Raw genomic sequence first — 16536 nt, 5'->3', positions numbered from 1 at the left:
GCTCTGAGACATGAAATCCTTCTAAATATCAAATTGAATTGATATCCGATCACCTATTCGTAAGATAAAAATACCCCAATTTTCACGTTTTCCAAGAATTTCAGTTTCCCCCTCCAATCCTCCCAATGTCACAGGATCTGGTCGGAATATAAAATTAAGAGCTTTAAAGCACAAGATCCTTCTAAATATCAAATTTCCTTAAGATCTGGGTCACCGTTTCGTAAGTTACAAATACCTCAATTTTTAAAAATTACCCCCCCCCCCCAACTCCACCAAATAGAGCAGATCCGGTTATGTCAGTCACGTATCTTAGACAGGTTTTTATTCTTCCCATCCAGTTTCATCATGACCTCACCGCTTTGAGTATTTTCAAAGATTTCCAGTACCCCAGACTGCCCCCCCCCCAATTACGCTGGATCCGGTTGAGATATAAAATAAGAGATCTGAGTTACGAGGTCCTTCTACATATCAAATTTCATTAAGATCCGATAACTCCTTCATAAGTTGAAAATACGTTATTTTTTCAAATTTTTCAGAATTACACCCCCCGCCCCCAATAGAGCGGATCCGTTCCAATTATGTAAATCATGTATCTAAGACTTTTGCTTATTTTTCCCACCAAGTTTCATCCCGATCCCTCCAATCTAAGCGTTTTACATCATTTTATGTTTCCCCTCCCAAACTCCCCCCAATGTCACCAGATCCGGTCGCGGCTTAAAATAAGAGCTTTGAGAAAGGATATCCTTCTAAATATCAAATTTCATTGAGATCGGATCACCCGTTCGTAAGTTAAAAATACCCCATTTTTTCTAATTTTTCAGAATTACAGCCCCCCCCCCACCAAACTACCCCAAAGAGAGCGGATCCGTTCCGATTATGTCAATCATGTATCTAGGACTTGTGCTTATTTTCCCCACCAAGTTTCATCCCAATCCCTCCACTCTAAGTGTGTTCCAAGTTTTAAGTTCCCCCTCCCAACTCCCCCCCCCAATGTCACCAGATCTGGTCGGGATTTGAAACAAGAGCCCTTAGACACGATATCCTTCTAAATATCAAATTTCATTGAGATCCGATTACCTGTTAGTAAGTTAAAAATACCTCATTTTTTAGTTTTTATTTTTTTTTTAATTTTTCAGAATACCCCCCCCCCCAATTACCTCAAAATGAAGTAAAATGAGGTTATGTCAATCATGCATCTAGGACTTGAGCTTATTTTTCCCACCAAGTTTCATCCCGATCCCTCCACTCTAAGTGTTTTCCAAGATTTAAGGTTTCCCCCTCCCAACTCCCCCCAATATCACCAGATCCGGTCGAGATTTAAAATAACAGCTCTGAGACACGATATCCTTCCAAACATCAAATTTCATTAAGATCTGATCAACCATTCGTAAGTTAAAAATGCTTCAATTTTTCTATTATTTCCGAATTAACGGGCCCCCCACTCCTCCCCCAGATGGTCAAATCGGGAAAAAGACTATTTCTACTTTAATCTGGTCCGGTCCCTGATCCGCCTGCCAAATTTCATCGTCCTAGATTACCTGGAAGTGCCTAAAGTAGCAAAACCGGGACCGACAGACAGAATTTGCGATTGCTATATGTCACTTGGTTAATGCCAAGTGCTATAAAAACCAGAAGCAAGATTTGTTTTTCCAAATCCAACATTTATTGGATATTGGTCAATTATGTCTTAAGGTGGACACCATGAAGATCTTCAAATATCACATGTGTTATGCTTACTACAGTGAAGAGTGTCTTTGTTCAGATGCTCCGGGAAAACAGATTTGAAGAATACTATCTCATAAAGAATTCCATGCTTACAAAATAAAACATTGTGTCATTAATACAACTTAAGTTCCAAACAAAGGTCACGAATATATTCTAGGAATGCATAAATACGATTTCTCCAAGGGTAAACCCAAAAGTTAGGGATAGGTTAACGAATTTTTCTTTAAACTATACAACCTTTCTTAAAGGAATCGGTGTGATGTGCTCCAAGGTTCAAACTACAAAACCAAAACAGCCAACAATCTTACCGAATCAAAATATGTTTCAGATAATCTGCAAAAAAAAAATATCATTATTTATGTTCAGTGGATTCACTTATGCTAGCAAAAATGAATTGATCTTTACATTAAATAAGATTGAGGTTTGTTCTTTTAGTAAATTTAGGAACAGAAAGGAGCCGGTCATATAAAAAAAAACATAAAAGCAACATTTAAAATACATACAATAAGTTTGACAAAGGCAACTAATTGACATGAGCATACATAACTTTGAAATTACAAAGAGCCTAATACATCTTTGACAAGAAAACTTTGACATTGAATATATGTATAACACACTTACACATTCACAAATTCAAACCGTTTTTCCTCAGATTTCTTTTCTGACGAGATAATTGGACACTAAAAGTAAAACGTTGCATGTATATATCATACTTAAATAAATTACTTTTTCAGAAACATATCTAACATTGTTCACCAGAATGAGTTCTTTGATGATAAGATAGGTGGTATTTGTTGCAGAACGTTTTCTCACACATACCACATTCGAAACGTTATTTTCTAGTATGAATTCTTTGATGATCAGATAGATGAGATATTTGACGAAATGCTTTCTGACATGTCAAACATTTGTAAGGTTTTTCTCCGGTATGAATTCTTTGATGATCAGATAGATGAGATTTTTGACGAAATGCTTTCTGACATGTCAAACATTTGAAAGGTTTTTCCTCAGTGTGAGTTACTTGATGTTTCGATAGGTTCGATTTTTGATCGAATGTTTTATCACATACGTCACATTTGAAAGGTTTTTCTCCAGTGTGACTTCTTCGATGATAAGTTAGGTGAGAATTTTTGCAGAATGTTTTATCACACATGTCACATTTGAAAGGTTTTTCTCCAGTATGAGTTCTTCGATGAGAAGATAGATTGCATTTTACGCGGAATGTTTTATCACACATATCACGTTTGAAAGGTTTTTCTCCACTATGCGTTGTTTGATGACGAATTAAAAGAGAATTCGTAGGAAAACATTTCCTGCACATATCACATTCGAACGGTTTTTTCACAGTGTGGCTTCTTGGGTTATCTGCAAGGGGAAAAATTGAAATAAAGTGAAGTTCACTCAAAAATAAATTAAATTTATTGGACAGTCAATTCAACTTTTGACACTTAACCCTAATTACTCACTATATATTTAGTTTTAATGTATGTTGCCTTGGTGACAAATTTGTAAGAGCCAATCTGAGGTATTTTTCTTGTGATTCAACGAACCCTTTATTTCTTTTTTTTTCTAAATAAAGAGCAGAACAACCAATTTTTTTTACAAAAACTTTCTTAATTTTAAAACCTTGAGCTTGTAATGTAATTGCAATTCTTAAGATTGAGCTTGTGCAGGTTATTACTTAAATATGAGTTTGTCTAAAAAATGTTAATACAGTGTGATATCCAAGAACTGCAATTAATTCAGTACTGACTAAGTGATTAATTTATTTGCAAACTACATATTAATAAACATAGCTTATATGAACAATCAAGGGAGGGCAACAATGCGTCTGATATTAGAGTGCTGCAATCCTTTGCCTTCAACCGATTATTCGTTCGTTAAATGGCAAAGGTCGGAGAGTAAAAGAACTGGCTAAACAGATGAACTTCGAGGCTTTCTCCCTCCAGGATGAGCCTGTCAACCACATACAATCCACAGATGGAATACGATCTAGATGGAAAGCAAACGTTGAGAATAAACTAAATTTGACCGTTGACCCCTGATACAACTCGGCCATCCAGTTTGCCCGTAATCCCCACCGTTTTCACTTACATTCTGAATTAGCAACGTGGGAGAGTTGTGGGTAGAAAAGGTACAGTCCAGAAGACATAAAATTATGTACAATGCAAATCTTGTATAACTATCATATCAGTAAGGTGGAAATCTTTCCATTAAAATGTATATTTGAATCCTATGTTTGAAATGAGCAAAATACATGATGTGCTAGCTAGTAGCACATGATGTGCTACTCCCACTATACCTTTTTCATTAAAAAAAATCTACTGATAAACTACATTTCTTCATTCAACAAGAGCCAACAGCTCGTATGGCACTCATATGGCACAGTCGGAAGAGCCAAGAGCTTCTTCCCACCAAGTTCCATCCCCCAAACTCCCCCATTGACATTGGATCCCGTCAGGATTTAAAATAAGGGGTCTGAGTTACGACGTCCTTCTAAATATCAAATTTCGTTAAGATTCGGTAACTCGTTCGTAAGTTAAATATACCTCGTTTTTCTAATTTTACGAATTAACGCCCTCCCAACTCCTCCAAAGAGAGCGGATCCAATCCGGTTATGTCGATCACGTATCTAGGACTTTTGCTTAATTTTCCCACCAAGGTTCATTCCGATCTCTCCACTCTTTTGACTCTCAACAAACTGTTTATTAATTAAAAAAAAATATACTCCCACTATACCTTTTTCATAAAACTATACTAATAACTATATTTCTTCATTCAACAAGAGCTCATATGGCACTTGTGACGAGGTCGAGAGAATCAAGAGCTTCTTCCCAGAAAGTTTCATTATGACCCCTCCACTCTAAGCGTTTTCCAAGATTTCCGGTTTCCCCCTCCAACACCCCCAATGTCACCAGATCAGGTCGGGCTTTAAAATACGAGCTCGGAGACACGAGGTTCTTCTAAATATAAAATTTCATTAAAAACCGATAACCCTTTCGTAAGTTAAATATACCTCATTTTTTTCAATTTTCCAAACTTAACCGTCCTTCCACACCCTCCCCAATTCCACACCCAAAAGTTGACGCCTGCCAACTTTCAGCGATCGCTATATTGACAACGTATCTAGTTTCGAATCTTCTTCATGTTTAAATTACGGTGGTCCGGGAATCGACCCTGAAACCTCTCGCATCAAAAGCGAAAATCATACCCCTAGACCAAAAGTCATACTTAAGAAGAAAGGCAAATAAAATTCTTCGAACTATTTCGTTCACTCACTCCCCCCCCCCCAAAGATGTTCGAATCGGGGAAGAAACTATTTCTAATTTAATCTAGTCTGGTCCTAGTTTGATGATTATTCTTCCCACCAAGTATCATCACGATCTTTTCACTCTAAGCGTTTCCCGACATTCACAGTTTCCTCCTCCAACTCCCCCCAATATCACCAGATTCAGTTAGGATTTGAGACACAAGGTCCTTCTAAATTCAAATTTCAATAGGATCCAACCCCCGTTCGTAAGTTGAAAAAACTTATTTTTTCCGAATTACTGAATTGCCCCCCTCCAAATACCCCAGAGAGAGCGGATTCAGTCCGGTTATGTCAACCACGTATCTAGCACCTGTGATTATCTTCCCATCAAGTTTCACCCTAAGCTCTCCACTCTAAGCGATTTCCATGATTTCTGGATCCCCCAACTCCCCCAATGACACTGGATCCGGTCGAGATTTGAAATGAGAGGTCTAAGTTACGAGGTCCTTTTAAATATCAATTTTCAATAAGAACCGATCACTCTTTCGTAAGTTAAAAATATCTCATTTTTTCTAATTTTTCCAGATTATCATCCCCCTCCCAACCCCCCCCCCCCAAAGAGAGCAAATCCGTTCCGATTATGTCAATCACGTATCTAGGACTTGTGCTTATTTTTCCCACCAAGTTTCATTCCGATCTCTCCAGTCTAAGCGTTTTCCAATATTTTAGATTCCCCCCTCTAACTTCTTCCAATGTAACTGGGTTCGGTCGGAATTTGAAATAGGAACTTTGAGGCAAGAGGTCCTTCTAAATATCAAATTTAACTAAGATCCGATAACCCGTTCGTAAGTTAAAAATGCCTCATTTTTCCGAATTAGCCGTCCTTCCACCCCCCCCCGATAGCCAAATCGGGGAAACGACTATTTCTAATTTATTGTGGTCTGGTCCCTGATACGGCAACCAAATTTCATCGTCCTAATTTATCTGAAAGTACCCAAACTATCAAAACCAAGACCAACAGACCAACAGAAATTACGATCGCTATATATGCCACAAAAATACAAAATATATAAAATATGTAAATATAAAATATATAAGTTATAAAATAATAAAGTTATAAAAATATAAGTGCCACAAAAATACTTCTTTGATCTATTTTTGAATAAACCGATGAACCCAGCTCCCAGAATGCCACATATGCGCGAAAATTTTGGCTTGGTAATTATGAAGTTGTCCAAAGATGAGCTTGAAACAAAATACTTTTTCATTAAAGGAATCAACATAATCTCATAACAATCGAACAATTTCAATCTGTAAAATGAGCATCCTTTTAAAATTCGCATAAAAATTACTCGACAACTAAAAGTTTGTCAGGGGTGGTCTAAACGATCATATATATTTTAAAAAGCAAACAAATATCGGCAAAATCTCCTTTTCGTCAAATAGTCTAAAAAACATAGTTTTATGTTTTCCAAATATCTTAGCCTTAGAAGGTAAAAGATGTGATTATGTTCCTCTTTTTACCAACATGAATGTGTTAAATCGTTTTTTATGAATAATAAAAACAATTCTTCTTATCGGAAAGATAATAATTAAATATTCTTTTTTTCAATAGGAGTTGTTTAATTACATAAAACGGGTAAAATAATAAGATAAATATCGCTCAAAATCAATAGGTAAGTGAAATATTATTTAGATTGCTTAGAAAATATATATCGTATAACCATTATTTTATTTGGCACAAAATTCAGTTCTAACAGTTTTAACCTTAATCGATTATTAAACCTTACATTAAAGAATCTTGCCTAGGTAAAAAAATTCAAAAAAAGTATTTTAGTGCGTTATTATTGTGATTCTACGAAAGTTTCATTTCTTTACTATTGTTAAAATAGGAAAAGCATTTTCTTATAAGATTATCAGTTCATAAGCTTGAGTTGTCCATGAAATTACTAAAAACCTAAAAAAAAGTTGGTCTAAAAAATACAACACTACTTGTACATAAGTCTACATCCTTGCACCAGAAAAAAATCTTGTGACGAGGTCGGAAAAGCCAAGAGTTCATATGCTATGAGGTCTAAAAAAATTCTAGAAATCAATAGATTGATTTAAAAGGAAAATCAGAGGCTTAATGCCGGTCAGGATTTAAAATAATAGCTCTGGGTCACAAGGTCCTCCTAAATATCAAAATTCATTAATATCTGACCACCCACTCCAAATTAAAAATACCTCAATTTTTCGAATTTTTCCTCTCCCTTCAGCCCCCCAGACGGTCGAATCGGGAAAACAACTTTATAAGGTTAATTTGTGCAACTCCCTGACACCCCAACCAAATTTCATCGTCCTAGCACGTCCAGAAGCACCAAACTCGCCAAAGCACTGAACCCCACCACCTGAATCCCCCAAAGAGAGCATATCCAGTCCGGTTACGTCAACCACGTATCTACGACATTTATAAGCGTTTTCCAAGATTTCCGGTTTTCCCCTCCAACCCCCCCCCTAATGTCAACAAATCTGGTCATGATTTGAAATAAGAAATCTGAGACATGAGCTCCTTCTTAATATTAAACTTCATTAAAATCCGGTCACCCGTTCTTAAGTTAAAAATACCTCAATTTTTCTAACTTTTCCAAATTAACAACCTCCCAGTTCCCCCAAAGAGAACGAATCAGTACCAATTATGTCAATCTCGTATCTATAACTTGTGCTTATTCTATCCATCCTGATCTCTTCACTCTAAGCGTTTTCCAAGTTTTCCGGTTTTCAAGATATCTATTTCCTTCCTCCAGCCCTCTTTGTCCCCGGATCCATTTCGAATTGAAAACGGAGCATCTGAGACATAGCATTCTTCTATATATCGAGTTTCATTAAGATCCCATCACCCATTTGTGAGATACCTTGATTTTTACATTTTCCAAGAATTCTGGCTTCCCCCTCCAGCTCCCTTCAATGTCACTGGATCTGTTCAGAATCTAAAATAAAAGTTCTAAAGCACAAGATCCTTCTAGATATAAAATTTCATTAAGATCTCATCACCCGTTCGTAAGTTACAAACACTTCATTTTTTTAATTTTTCCGGATTACCCCCCCCCCCAATTCCACCAAAGAGAGCAGATCTGGTCCGGTTATGTCAGTCACCTATCTTGGGTTTGTGCTTATTCATTCCACCAAGTTTCATCCTGATCTCTCCGCTTTAAGCGTTTTCCAAGATTTCCGCCCCCCTCCCTAATGACACTGAATCAGGTCGGGATTTCAAACAAGAGATCTGAGTTTCGAGGTCCTTCTAAATAATGAAATTTCACTAAGATACGATCACTCTTTCGTAAGTTAGAAATTCCTCATTTTTTCTAATTTTTTTGAATTAACCCTCTCCCCCTCCCCCCAACTCCGGTTATGTCAATCCCGTATATAGGACTTGTGCCTATTTTCCCCACCAAGTTTCATCCCGATCCCTCCACTCTAAGCGTGTTCCAAGATTTTAGGTTCCGCCCTCCCCCAACTTCCCCTTCACCGGATCCGGTCAGGATTTAAAATATAAGCTCTGAGACACGATGTCCTTTCAAACTTCAAATTCCATTAAGACCTGATCACTCATTCATAATTTAAAAAGAGCTAAGAGCTCATATGGCACTTGTGAAGAGGCCAGAAGAGCCAAAAGCTCATATGGTATGAGCTCTAGCAAAATTCTAAGAATAAATAGATTGATTTAAAAGGGAAATCGGAGGCTTAATGCCGGTCGGGATTTAAAATGCGAGCTCTGAGTCACGAGGTCCTTCTAAATATCAAAATTCATTGAGATCCGATCACCCGCTCGTAAGTAATAAATACCTCACTTGCTCTACTTTTTCCTCTCCCTAATGTCCCCCAGATGGTCTAATCGGGGAAAACGTGATTTATCCAGTCAATTTGTGCAGCTCCCGGACACGCCTATCAATTTCCATCGTCCTAGCACGTCCAGAAGCACCAAACTCGCCAAAGCACTGAGCCCCATCTCCCAACTCCCCCAAAGAGAGTGGATCTAGTACGGTTACCTCAATCACGTATGTAAGACATTTGCTTATTCTACCCACCAAGTTTCATCCCGATTTCTCTACTCTAAGCTTTTTCCAAGATTTACAGTTTCCCCCCCCCCCCCCAACTCACCCCAATGTCAACAGATCTGGTCGGGATTTGAAATAAGAGTCTGAGACATGAGTTCCTTCTAAATATCAAATTTCATTAAGATCCGATCACTCATTCTTAAGTTAAAAATTCCTCATTTTTTTTTTTTTTTTCTAAATCAACAACCTCCAGTTCCTCCAAAGTGAACAGGTCCGTTCCGATTATGTCAAAAACGTATCTATAACTAGTGCTCATTCTTCCAATCAAGTTTAATCCCGATATCTCCACTCTAAGCGTTTTCCAAGATTTTTGTTTCCCCCCTCCAGCCTCCTATGTCCCCGGATCCAATTCGAAAATGGAGTATCTGAGACACAAAATCCTTCTATATATCAAGTTTCATTAGATCATTAGATTTCATTAGATCTGATCACCCATTCCTAAGATAAAGATACCTCTTAACGGTTTCCAAGAGTTCTAGTTTCCCCATCTAACTCCCCCCAATGTCACCGGATCTGGTCGGGACTTAAAATAAGAGCTCTAAAGCACAATATCCTTCTAAATATCAGATTTCATCGGTTATGTCAATCACGTATCTAGGACTTCTGCTTATTTTTCTCACCAAGTGTCATCCCGATCCATCCACTCTAAGCGTTTTCCAAGATTTTAGGTTTCCCCCCCCACAACTCCCCCATATGTCACCGGATCTAGGGCGGATCCATTCCAGTCATGTCCGTCACGTATCTTAGACTTGTTTTTATTCTTCCCACTAGTTTCATCCTGATCTCTCTGCTTTAAGTGTTTTCCAAGATTTCTGCCCCCCCCCTTAATGACTTTGGATCCGGTCGGGATTCTAAGTAAGAGATTTGAGTTACGGGGTCCTTCTAAATATGAAATTTCATTAAGATCCTCCTCCGATCACTCCTTCGTAAGTTAAAAACACCTCATTTTTCTAATTTTTCAGAATTAACCCTCACCCCAACTCCCCCAAACAGAGGTATATGTCACTTGGTTAATACCAAGTGCCATAAAATCGATGTAGTGAGCATCAAAAGTTAAAAAAGAGTTGCAAACAAAGGTACGTTTGTCGTTTTGTTCAAGGAATTTATTTGGGTTACACAAATTTATAACAACTAAAACTATCCGAGAAGTTTGATAACTAAATGTTTACTAGACAAAATCAACCTGCACGATCAGATGCAGAAAACATATAACTTTGATGCCCCACCACAATTTAGAAGGAAATGATATGGTTTATTATTTTTGATACCGAAATATGCACAAGAAGCTCAAGATACTTCAAACATACCTTTGTCCTCGCCACTTTGTGACTCTATTTTAAGGTGACCAGAACTAGGTTTGCAATCTGCAAATGTGGCAGAAGAACTAGCCAAAAGACTGTCATCGTGTTTCATTGATAGTAAAGGGAAAATACATTTATTGTTGTTTGATGACTCATCTTTAGGTTCTACGAAAGATGAAATAGAATTTAAAAAAAAAAATGCTGTAAAGTTACTTACTGTTAAAACTTTTTAAAAAAAACCTGTTTAGAGAGAAAAACAAGTCATTCCGACTAGTGCACTCGGCACTTAGCACACAGGCGACTGAGTGCTATTTCAGTTTATTTTAATAGCATAAGTTTTTAACAGAAAAAAATCTAAGAGAAATTCCAAAAAGAGCGGCATAGGAATCGAAAGACCACCATTGGAATCACCATAGACGACATTCTTTATCTTAGGTTGTCAGCTGCTCTTGAGTGATGCAGAAGCAGTCTCATTGACCTATTGGCTCAATTAACAGCCAAAGAACAGCTCACAACTACGGAAGCCAAAGAATAGCTACTGATCTAGTAATTAAGAGAAACCAACACCATCTATCTCATTAGAGGTTTTGAAATTTAATTCCAACCAAAAACGCAAGTCTAAAACTCTAGATTGGTATGATTTCAATACTGAAATTATATTGGTATTGCTTCAAGTATACAACAACAAAAAATTCAATGTAAAAGATAAAATTATTTAAAATACGATTTTAGCCGGTTAAAAGACATAGTTTATTAAACATATTTGTTTTACAAACATATTCTTAGACTGTAGACAACATTCTATATCGTGCTAAAACTTCAGCTTGATCAGTTATAAATTTTGGGTTATATTTTGAAAGATCTTCTCAAATTTAGTACTTCAGTGATTTTTATTTTTTTTAAATATTTTTAATAGTTCCAATGAATAGGCTACCGATGTCGCGAAATAAGACGGAAATAGAAGTTAAACAATTGACAACATCATCGTTGAAAACCCTGTACTGGAGACTTGCAGTCCCCCACCTTCCTCAACAAGGAAGATTGTTGTTTTCCTTGTGTTTACTAGTGCTTTCGAAACAAATGGCCCTGCTTTTGTTATATAAATAATCAAAATTACATATTAAAAGTATCAAAATGATTACTTTTGAAAATTTCTTGAGAGTTTTAGAGCTTTGTCTTTAATTTTCTCACGGATATTTATATTCTCTTCTGCTATTTTAAGAATTAAATAAATACAATAAATCAATTTATGATTCTTTGATTAAGTTTGATGTTAATATTATATGTATCTTAACTGTCATTATAAAACCACGTGTTACAGAGCTAAAAAGAAAAACTCATATCACTATTATTGTTGACATCCTTTATAGAGTTTAATCTGTTTGCCAAAAACAATATATTTTATGACACATTCCTAGAATGTTAGAAAAGAATTTAAAGTTTAACCAAAAAGTTTGTCATTTGAATTTTTTTTCAAGAATTAACTTTGGGAAACAAAAATGATTATTCCAAACCATTCCAATCTCCAAAGCCCCTTAAGAAATAGTTCCAAAAGTGTTCCAAAAATGGGACTACTAGACACGATTTTCATAGCCGCTGACTTCATGACCTAATTAACTTCTTGACAATAAATTTCTCCTTCAGTTCCTACTGAATTTCCCAAGGCAGTTCAAAATGGAATATCCTATTGTGGCCTGCACACATAAGAAAAAAATTAAAAAGCATACCACAGTCCACGTCAGCATTTGGCTCCGGTTTCACAGGGTTGGAATTAGGTTCGAGCTTGGTAGATATGTCTTGAAAAAAATTCACAAGATTACTACCCTCCACAGGTAATAGAATAGGATTAGTATATCCAAACAGACTTTTGTCATCATTTGGTAGAGGATCTTCAATTTCTAAAAAGAAAAATAATAATGGAAAATTTACGTAAGAAATCTCAGAACAATGATTCAATGATGATCAAAAACCCTTTTGATGCCCAAAAACAGTTTTGCAAGATCGACGCATGGATTGGCTGACTGTTTTAGGCTTTGTTATTGCACAATTAAACAATACGGCATACAACTATATGTAATGCTGAAAGTAACTCATAGAAGTGAATCAAAGAAAGAAAAGAAGAAGAAAGAAGAGCTAAATATGCACCAAACAATAACATTATATACTAGTTCCAGATAAACAAAATGCAAAATTACCAATCAAAATCAATTAGCATAATAAAAGTTAAACTATCTAACAATCTTTGTTTCACACAACAGTTCATGCTGAGGGCACAAAAGATCCTAATGTATGATAGAAAAAATTCCTTCAGATATTGAAAAACCAAACACACATTATTTCCCTCGGTTTATCTCGGAAGAATTTTTGTGAGTTATGAAGAGACAATGTGTAGGAGTTGAAAGGAATTTTAATTTTCGGAGGCCTCTAAAGCAAACATTAAATTTTCATGTGAAAACTGGGAGAAACAAGTCCGTCGCATTTGCATTTTATTTTCAAAAACTAATTTTTATGAGATTTTGACTTCCAATACGTTAAATAAACGATTTAACTTTGAAAAATTAAAAAGAATTCAAGTATAGAAAAAACCCTTAAATCAAAATCAAGCAACTTGAAATTACGATATATAAACGCAACTCGATTAACTCACCAAGATTCTCAGAGTCCTTTTTGTGTTAAGAAACAATAGCACATTAACTTTGTGTATTGTAACAAATCTGTTCAAAATATTCATTAAAAAAAAAAATATTTGGGAAGAAATGTCAAGGTTAAGCAACCCTCAAAATACAAATTCCCTTGAGAAAGGTTTGGTGAGTTGATTTTAAGACCCCTAGGATATGAGTGTCATTAAGTTTGTCTGATGATTTTGAGTTTTCAAGTTCTCCTATTGACTTATTTCAAGAAATATTTTAAGAACATTTATCAAAAAAATTCTTTTATTTTCTATTTTGTATGTTTATGTTGAAGTCAAAAATGAGTCAGACTTCCTGCTATGAGCCATGATCACAACTAATCCTTCATCAAATATCTTAAAAGTGAATGGAATATGCCTAATATCCATCAGAAGTTTAAATTAGCGTAAATAAAAATGCAATACACTTAAAGGCAATGTAAACTTATCCTCAGGTTAAAAGTAGAGGTTTTTGAATTTTACTAATACAAGAAACAAAATATACGCAATTCCTCTATATTTGGGGTCCCTATTGTTCCTGATTATTAGCTTATATACTTTTAAGTTTAAATTCAAACCATTTGTTCAAGGAAATGGGGATATTCTTTCAACCTCTCTTAAAAATTCATTAAAAATCTTACGGGAGGAAAAAATGTAATTAAAATTGATGATAAGTTCATTAATCAGAGGGTAAGCTGCAACATCAATTACCTTGCTTCACAGCAGTGATTCCAAAGACGTTGGGAGTGTCCATCTTTCACTAATTGAGCCAAATACACAGTCAGCTTCACTTCGCAGCTCTGGATAATTAAAAACCGACATAAATTGAAAAATCAACGAATTTGACAGCCATATCTTCAAAGAGTACAAAGAGGACCTAAACTAGAAAATAGTTTTGAGAAACAGGCAAAAACAGAATCCATAAATGGATTCCAAGATTCGGAACCAATTTATTAACGCTTCAATCTTTACATTAACCACTTGCAATAAAAATAGTCTTATGGTAAATTGACTTGAGTTCTTTGTTTACCCACAAACACTGTAATGCAAATATAAGATTTCTAAAAAAACAAAGCCCTTTCAGAGACAATGCTCAAGCGTTGTCCACGGTAAAAATCATAATGCTTATATATATTTGTGTTATTATTTTTTTCCCGCTTTATATTTATATACCCGCTTTATATTGAGACAGTGGTTGTCTAAGATCGACAAGAAACTAATCCGATTGCCAATAATTAAAAAAATCTAGTACCATCTTTAAGGGACAAATATAAATGGAGGTCAACTAGCCCTATCCAATATTCTTTTTGCCTGCATTGTCAGTAAGGACACCTGACTGAAATTTTGGATAATTGTTCACAATAACCTAAAGATCAAACAATTATAAAGGACTCCCTAAAGATAGCACTTGAATTTTGGATTTGCAAAAGCAAAGTGATGTAGCCTTGAAGTGTCTAGATACGAAATTGAAGCTTTAGATACGTTTTAATTTAATGAGTATATTTATTACTTAATTAATTATTATTATTATTATTATATAATTATTAATACAAGGAAATTAAGTAAATTAATTACTAATACAATTTTACGACATAAAATTAATACCATGAAATCAATTTACTGAATTTAATACATTTGAGATTAGGATAACAAGCTAGCTGTTGAAATGTTTTTTAAGAACTTGTTTACTATTTCCTGGTCTGGTCTTTAATTATAAATTGTCAACTTCTTTTTTTTAAACCTTCTAAGAATTCCTTAAATCTTTTGCTTCAATTGTACCATTCTAACACGAGCCAAGAGCATATATGGAACTTGTGACGAGGTTGGAAGAGACAAGAGCTTCTTCCCACTAAGTTTCATTACGATCCCTCCACTCAAACCGTTTTCCAAGATTTCCGATTTCTCCCTCCAAGTCCCCCTAATGTCACCGGATCCGGTCGGGATTTAAAATAAGAGCTCTGAGACACAAAGTCCATCTAAATATCTAATTTCATTGAGATCAGATAAGCCGCAAAAAGCACTTGCCAAAACACTAGAAATCCTTTCAACTCCCCCAAAGAGATCAGATCTGGTCCGCTTATGTCAATCACGTACCTATAACTTGTACTTATTGTGGAACCCGCAAAAGTAATAGAAATCTCCCCAACTCCCTCAAAAGAGTGAACCAGGTCTGGTTACGTCAATCATGTAACTAGAACTTGTGCTTATTTTACCCATCAAGTTTCATCCCAATCTCTCCACTTTATGAGTTTTCCAAGATTTCCGTTCCCCCCCCCTCTCTACCTCCTATGTCCCAAATCAAAAATAGAACACTTGAGACATGAAATCTTTCTATGTACCAAGTTTCATTCAGATCCGATCACCCATTCGTAAGATAAACATAACTCCATTTTCACGATTTCCCTCCTTCCAGCCCTCCCCCAGATGGTCGAATTGAGGAAACGACTGTTATCAAGTCAATCTGTGCAGGTCCCTGACACGCCTATCAATTTTCATCGTCAGCACGTCCAGAACCACCAAACTCGGCAAAGCAGTGGGAATCCCCCCCCCCCCCCAGCTCCCTGACCAGATCCAGTATGGTTATGTCGATTACGTATATATGACTTGTACGTATCCTGATCTCTCCACTCTAACAATATTCCACAATTTAATTTTCCCCCTCTGAGCCCCCCACCCAACCTCACCGGATCCGGTTGGGATTTAAAATAAGAACTCTGAGACACGAGGTCTTTCTAAATGAAAAATGTCATTTAAGATCTGATCACCCGTCCATAAGTTAAAAATACCTCATTTTGACTAATTTTTCCAAATTAGCCGATTTACGCCCCCTCCAACTCTCCCAAAGAGAGAAAATCCAGTCCAGTTATGTCAATCACATATCTAGGACATGTGCTTATTCTTCCCACCATGTTTCATCTTGATTTATATGCTATAAGCGTTTTCCAAGATTTCCAGTTTCCCCCTCTAACTCCCCAAATGTCACCGGATCCAGTCAGGATTTAAAATAAGAGCTTTGAGACACAAGGCCCTTCTAAACATCCAAATTCATTAAGATCCAATCGCCAGTTTGCGAGTGAAAAAAACCTATTTTTTTAATATTTCCAAATTACCAAATTATGCCCCCCCCTAAATCCCCCAAAGAGAGCGGATATGGTCCAGTTATGACAATAGTGTATCTAGGGCTTCTGCTTATTCTTCCCAGTAAGTTTCATCCCGATCTCTTCACACTAAGCATGTTCCAAAAATTTCCGGTTTCCTCTTACAACTCCCCCCAATGTCACTGGATCCGGTCGGGATTTAAAATAAGAAGTCTGAGTTACGAAGTCCTTCTAAATATCAAATTTCATTCACCACATCCAATCACCCATTCATATGTTAAAAATACCTCATTTTCTTAATTTTTCTCAATTAACCCCCCCCCCACCAACTCCCCCAAAGAGAGCATATCCGTTCCGGCTATGTCAATCACATATCTTGAACTTGTTCTGGTTTTAC

General features: G+C 36.1%; 1 protein-coding gene across 8 annotated transcripts in view; it reads right to left on the bottom strand.

Annotated features, from left to right (window-relative positions):
• Positions 1-978: 978 nt before the first annotated feature.
• Positions 979-16536, bottom strand: part of LOC136040211 (zinc finger protein 271-like) — a 31221-nt gene continuing 15663 nt past the window's right edge. For 3 of the 8 annotated variants that reach the window (XM_065724397.1, XM_065724396.1, XM_065724398.1), the window contains 4 exons: positions 13753-13841; positions 12101-12271; positions 10380-10538; positions 980-3090 (listed from right to left, as the gene is read on the bottom strand). In XM_065724397.1, coding sequence (XP_065580469.1) covers positions 2558-3090; positions 10380-10538; positions 12101-12271; positions 13753-13795 — 906 coding nt within the window. In that variant the 5' untranslated portion in view covers positions 13796-13841 and the 3' untranslated portion in view covers positions 980-2557. Of the gene's footprint in view, positions 3091-10379; positions 10539-12100; positions 12272-13752; positions 13924-16536 lie in introns of all 8 variants that reach the window. The other 5 variants (XM_065724395.1, XM_065724392.1, XM_065724394.1 and 2 more) reach the window with 4 other exon arrangements.

The sequence above is a fragment of the Artemia franciscana genome, chromosome 20 (assembly GCF_032884065.1).
Source record: "Artemia franciscana chromosome 20, ASM3288406v1, whole genome shotgun sequence".
In the NCBI taxonomy this organism is placed as follows: Eukaryota; Metazoa; Arthropoda; class Branchiopoda; order Anostraca; family Artemiidae; genus Artemia; species Artemia franciscana.
This window is presented reverse-complemented; position numbering and strand designations above follow the sequence as displayed.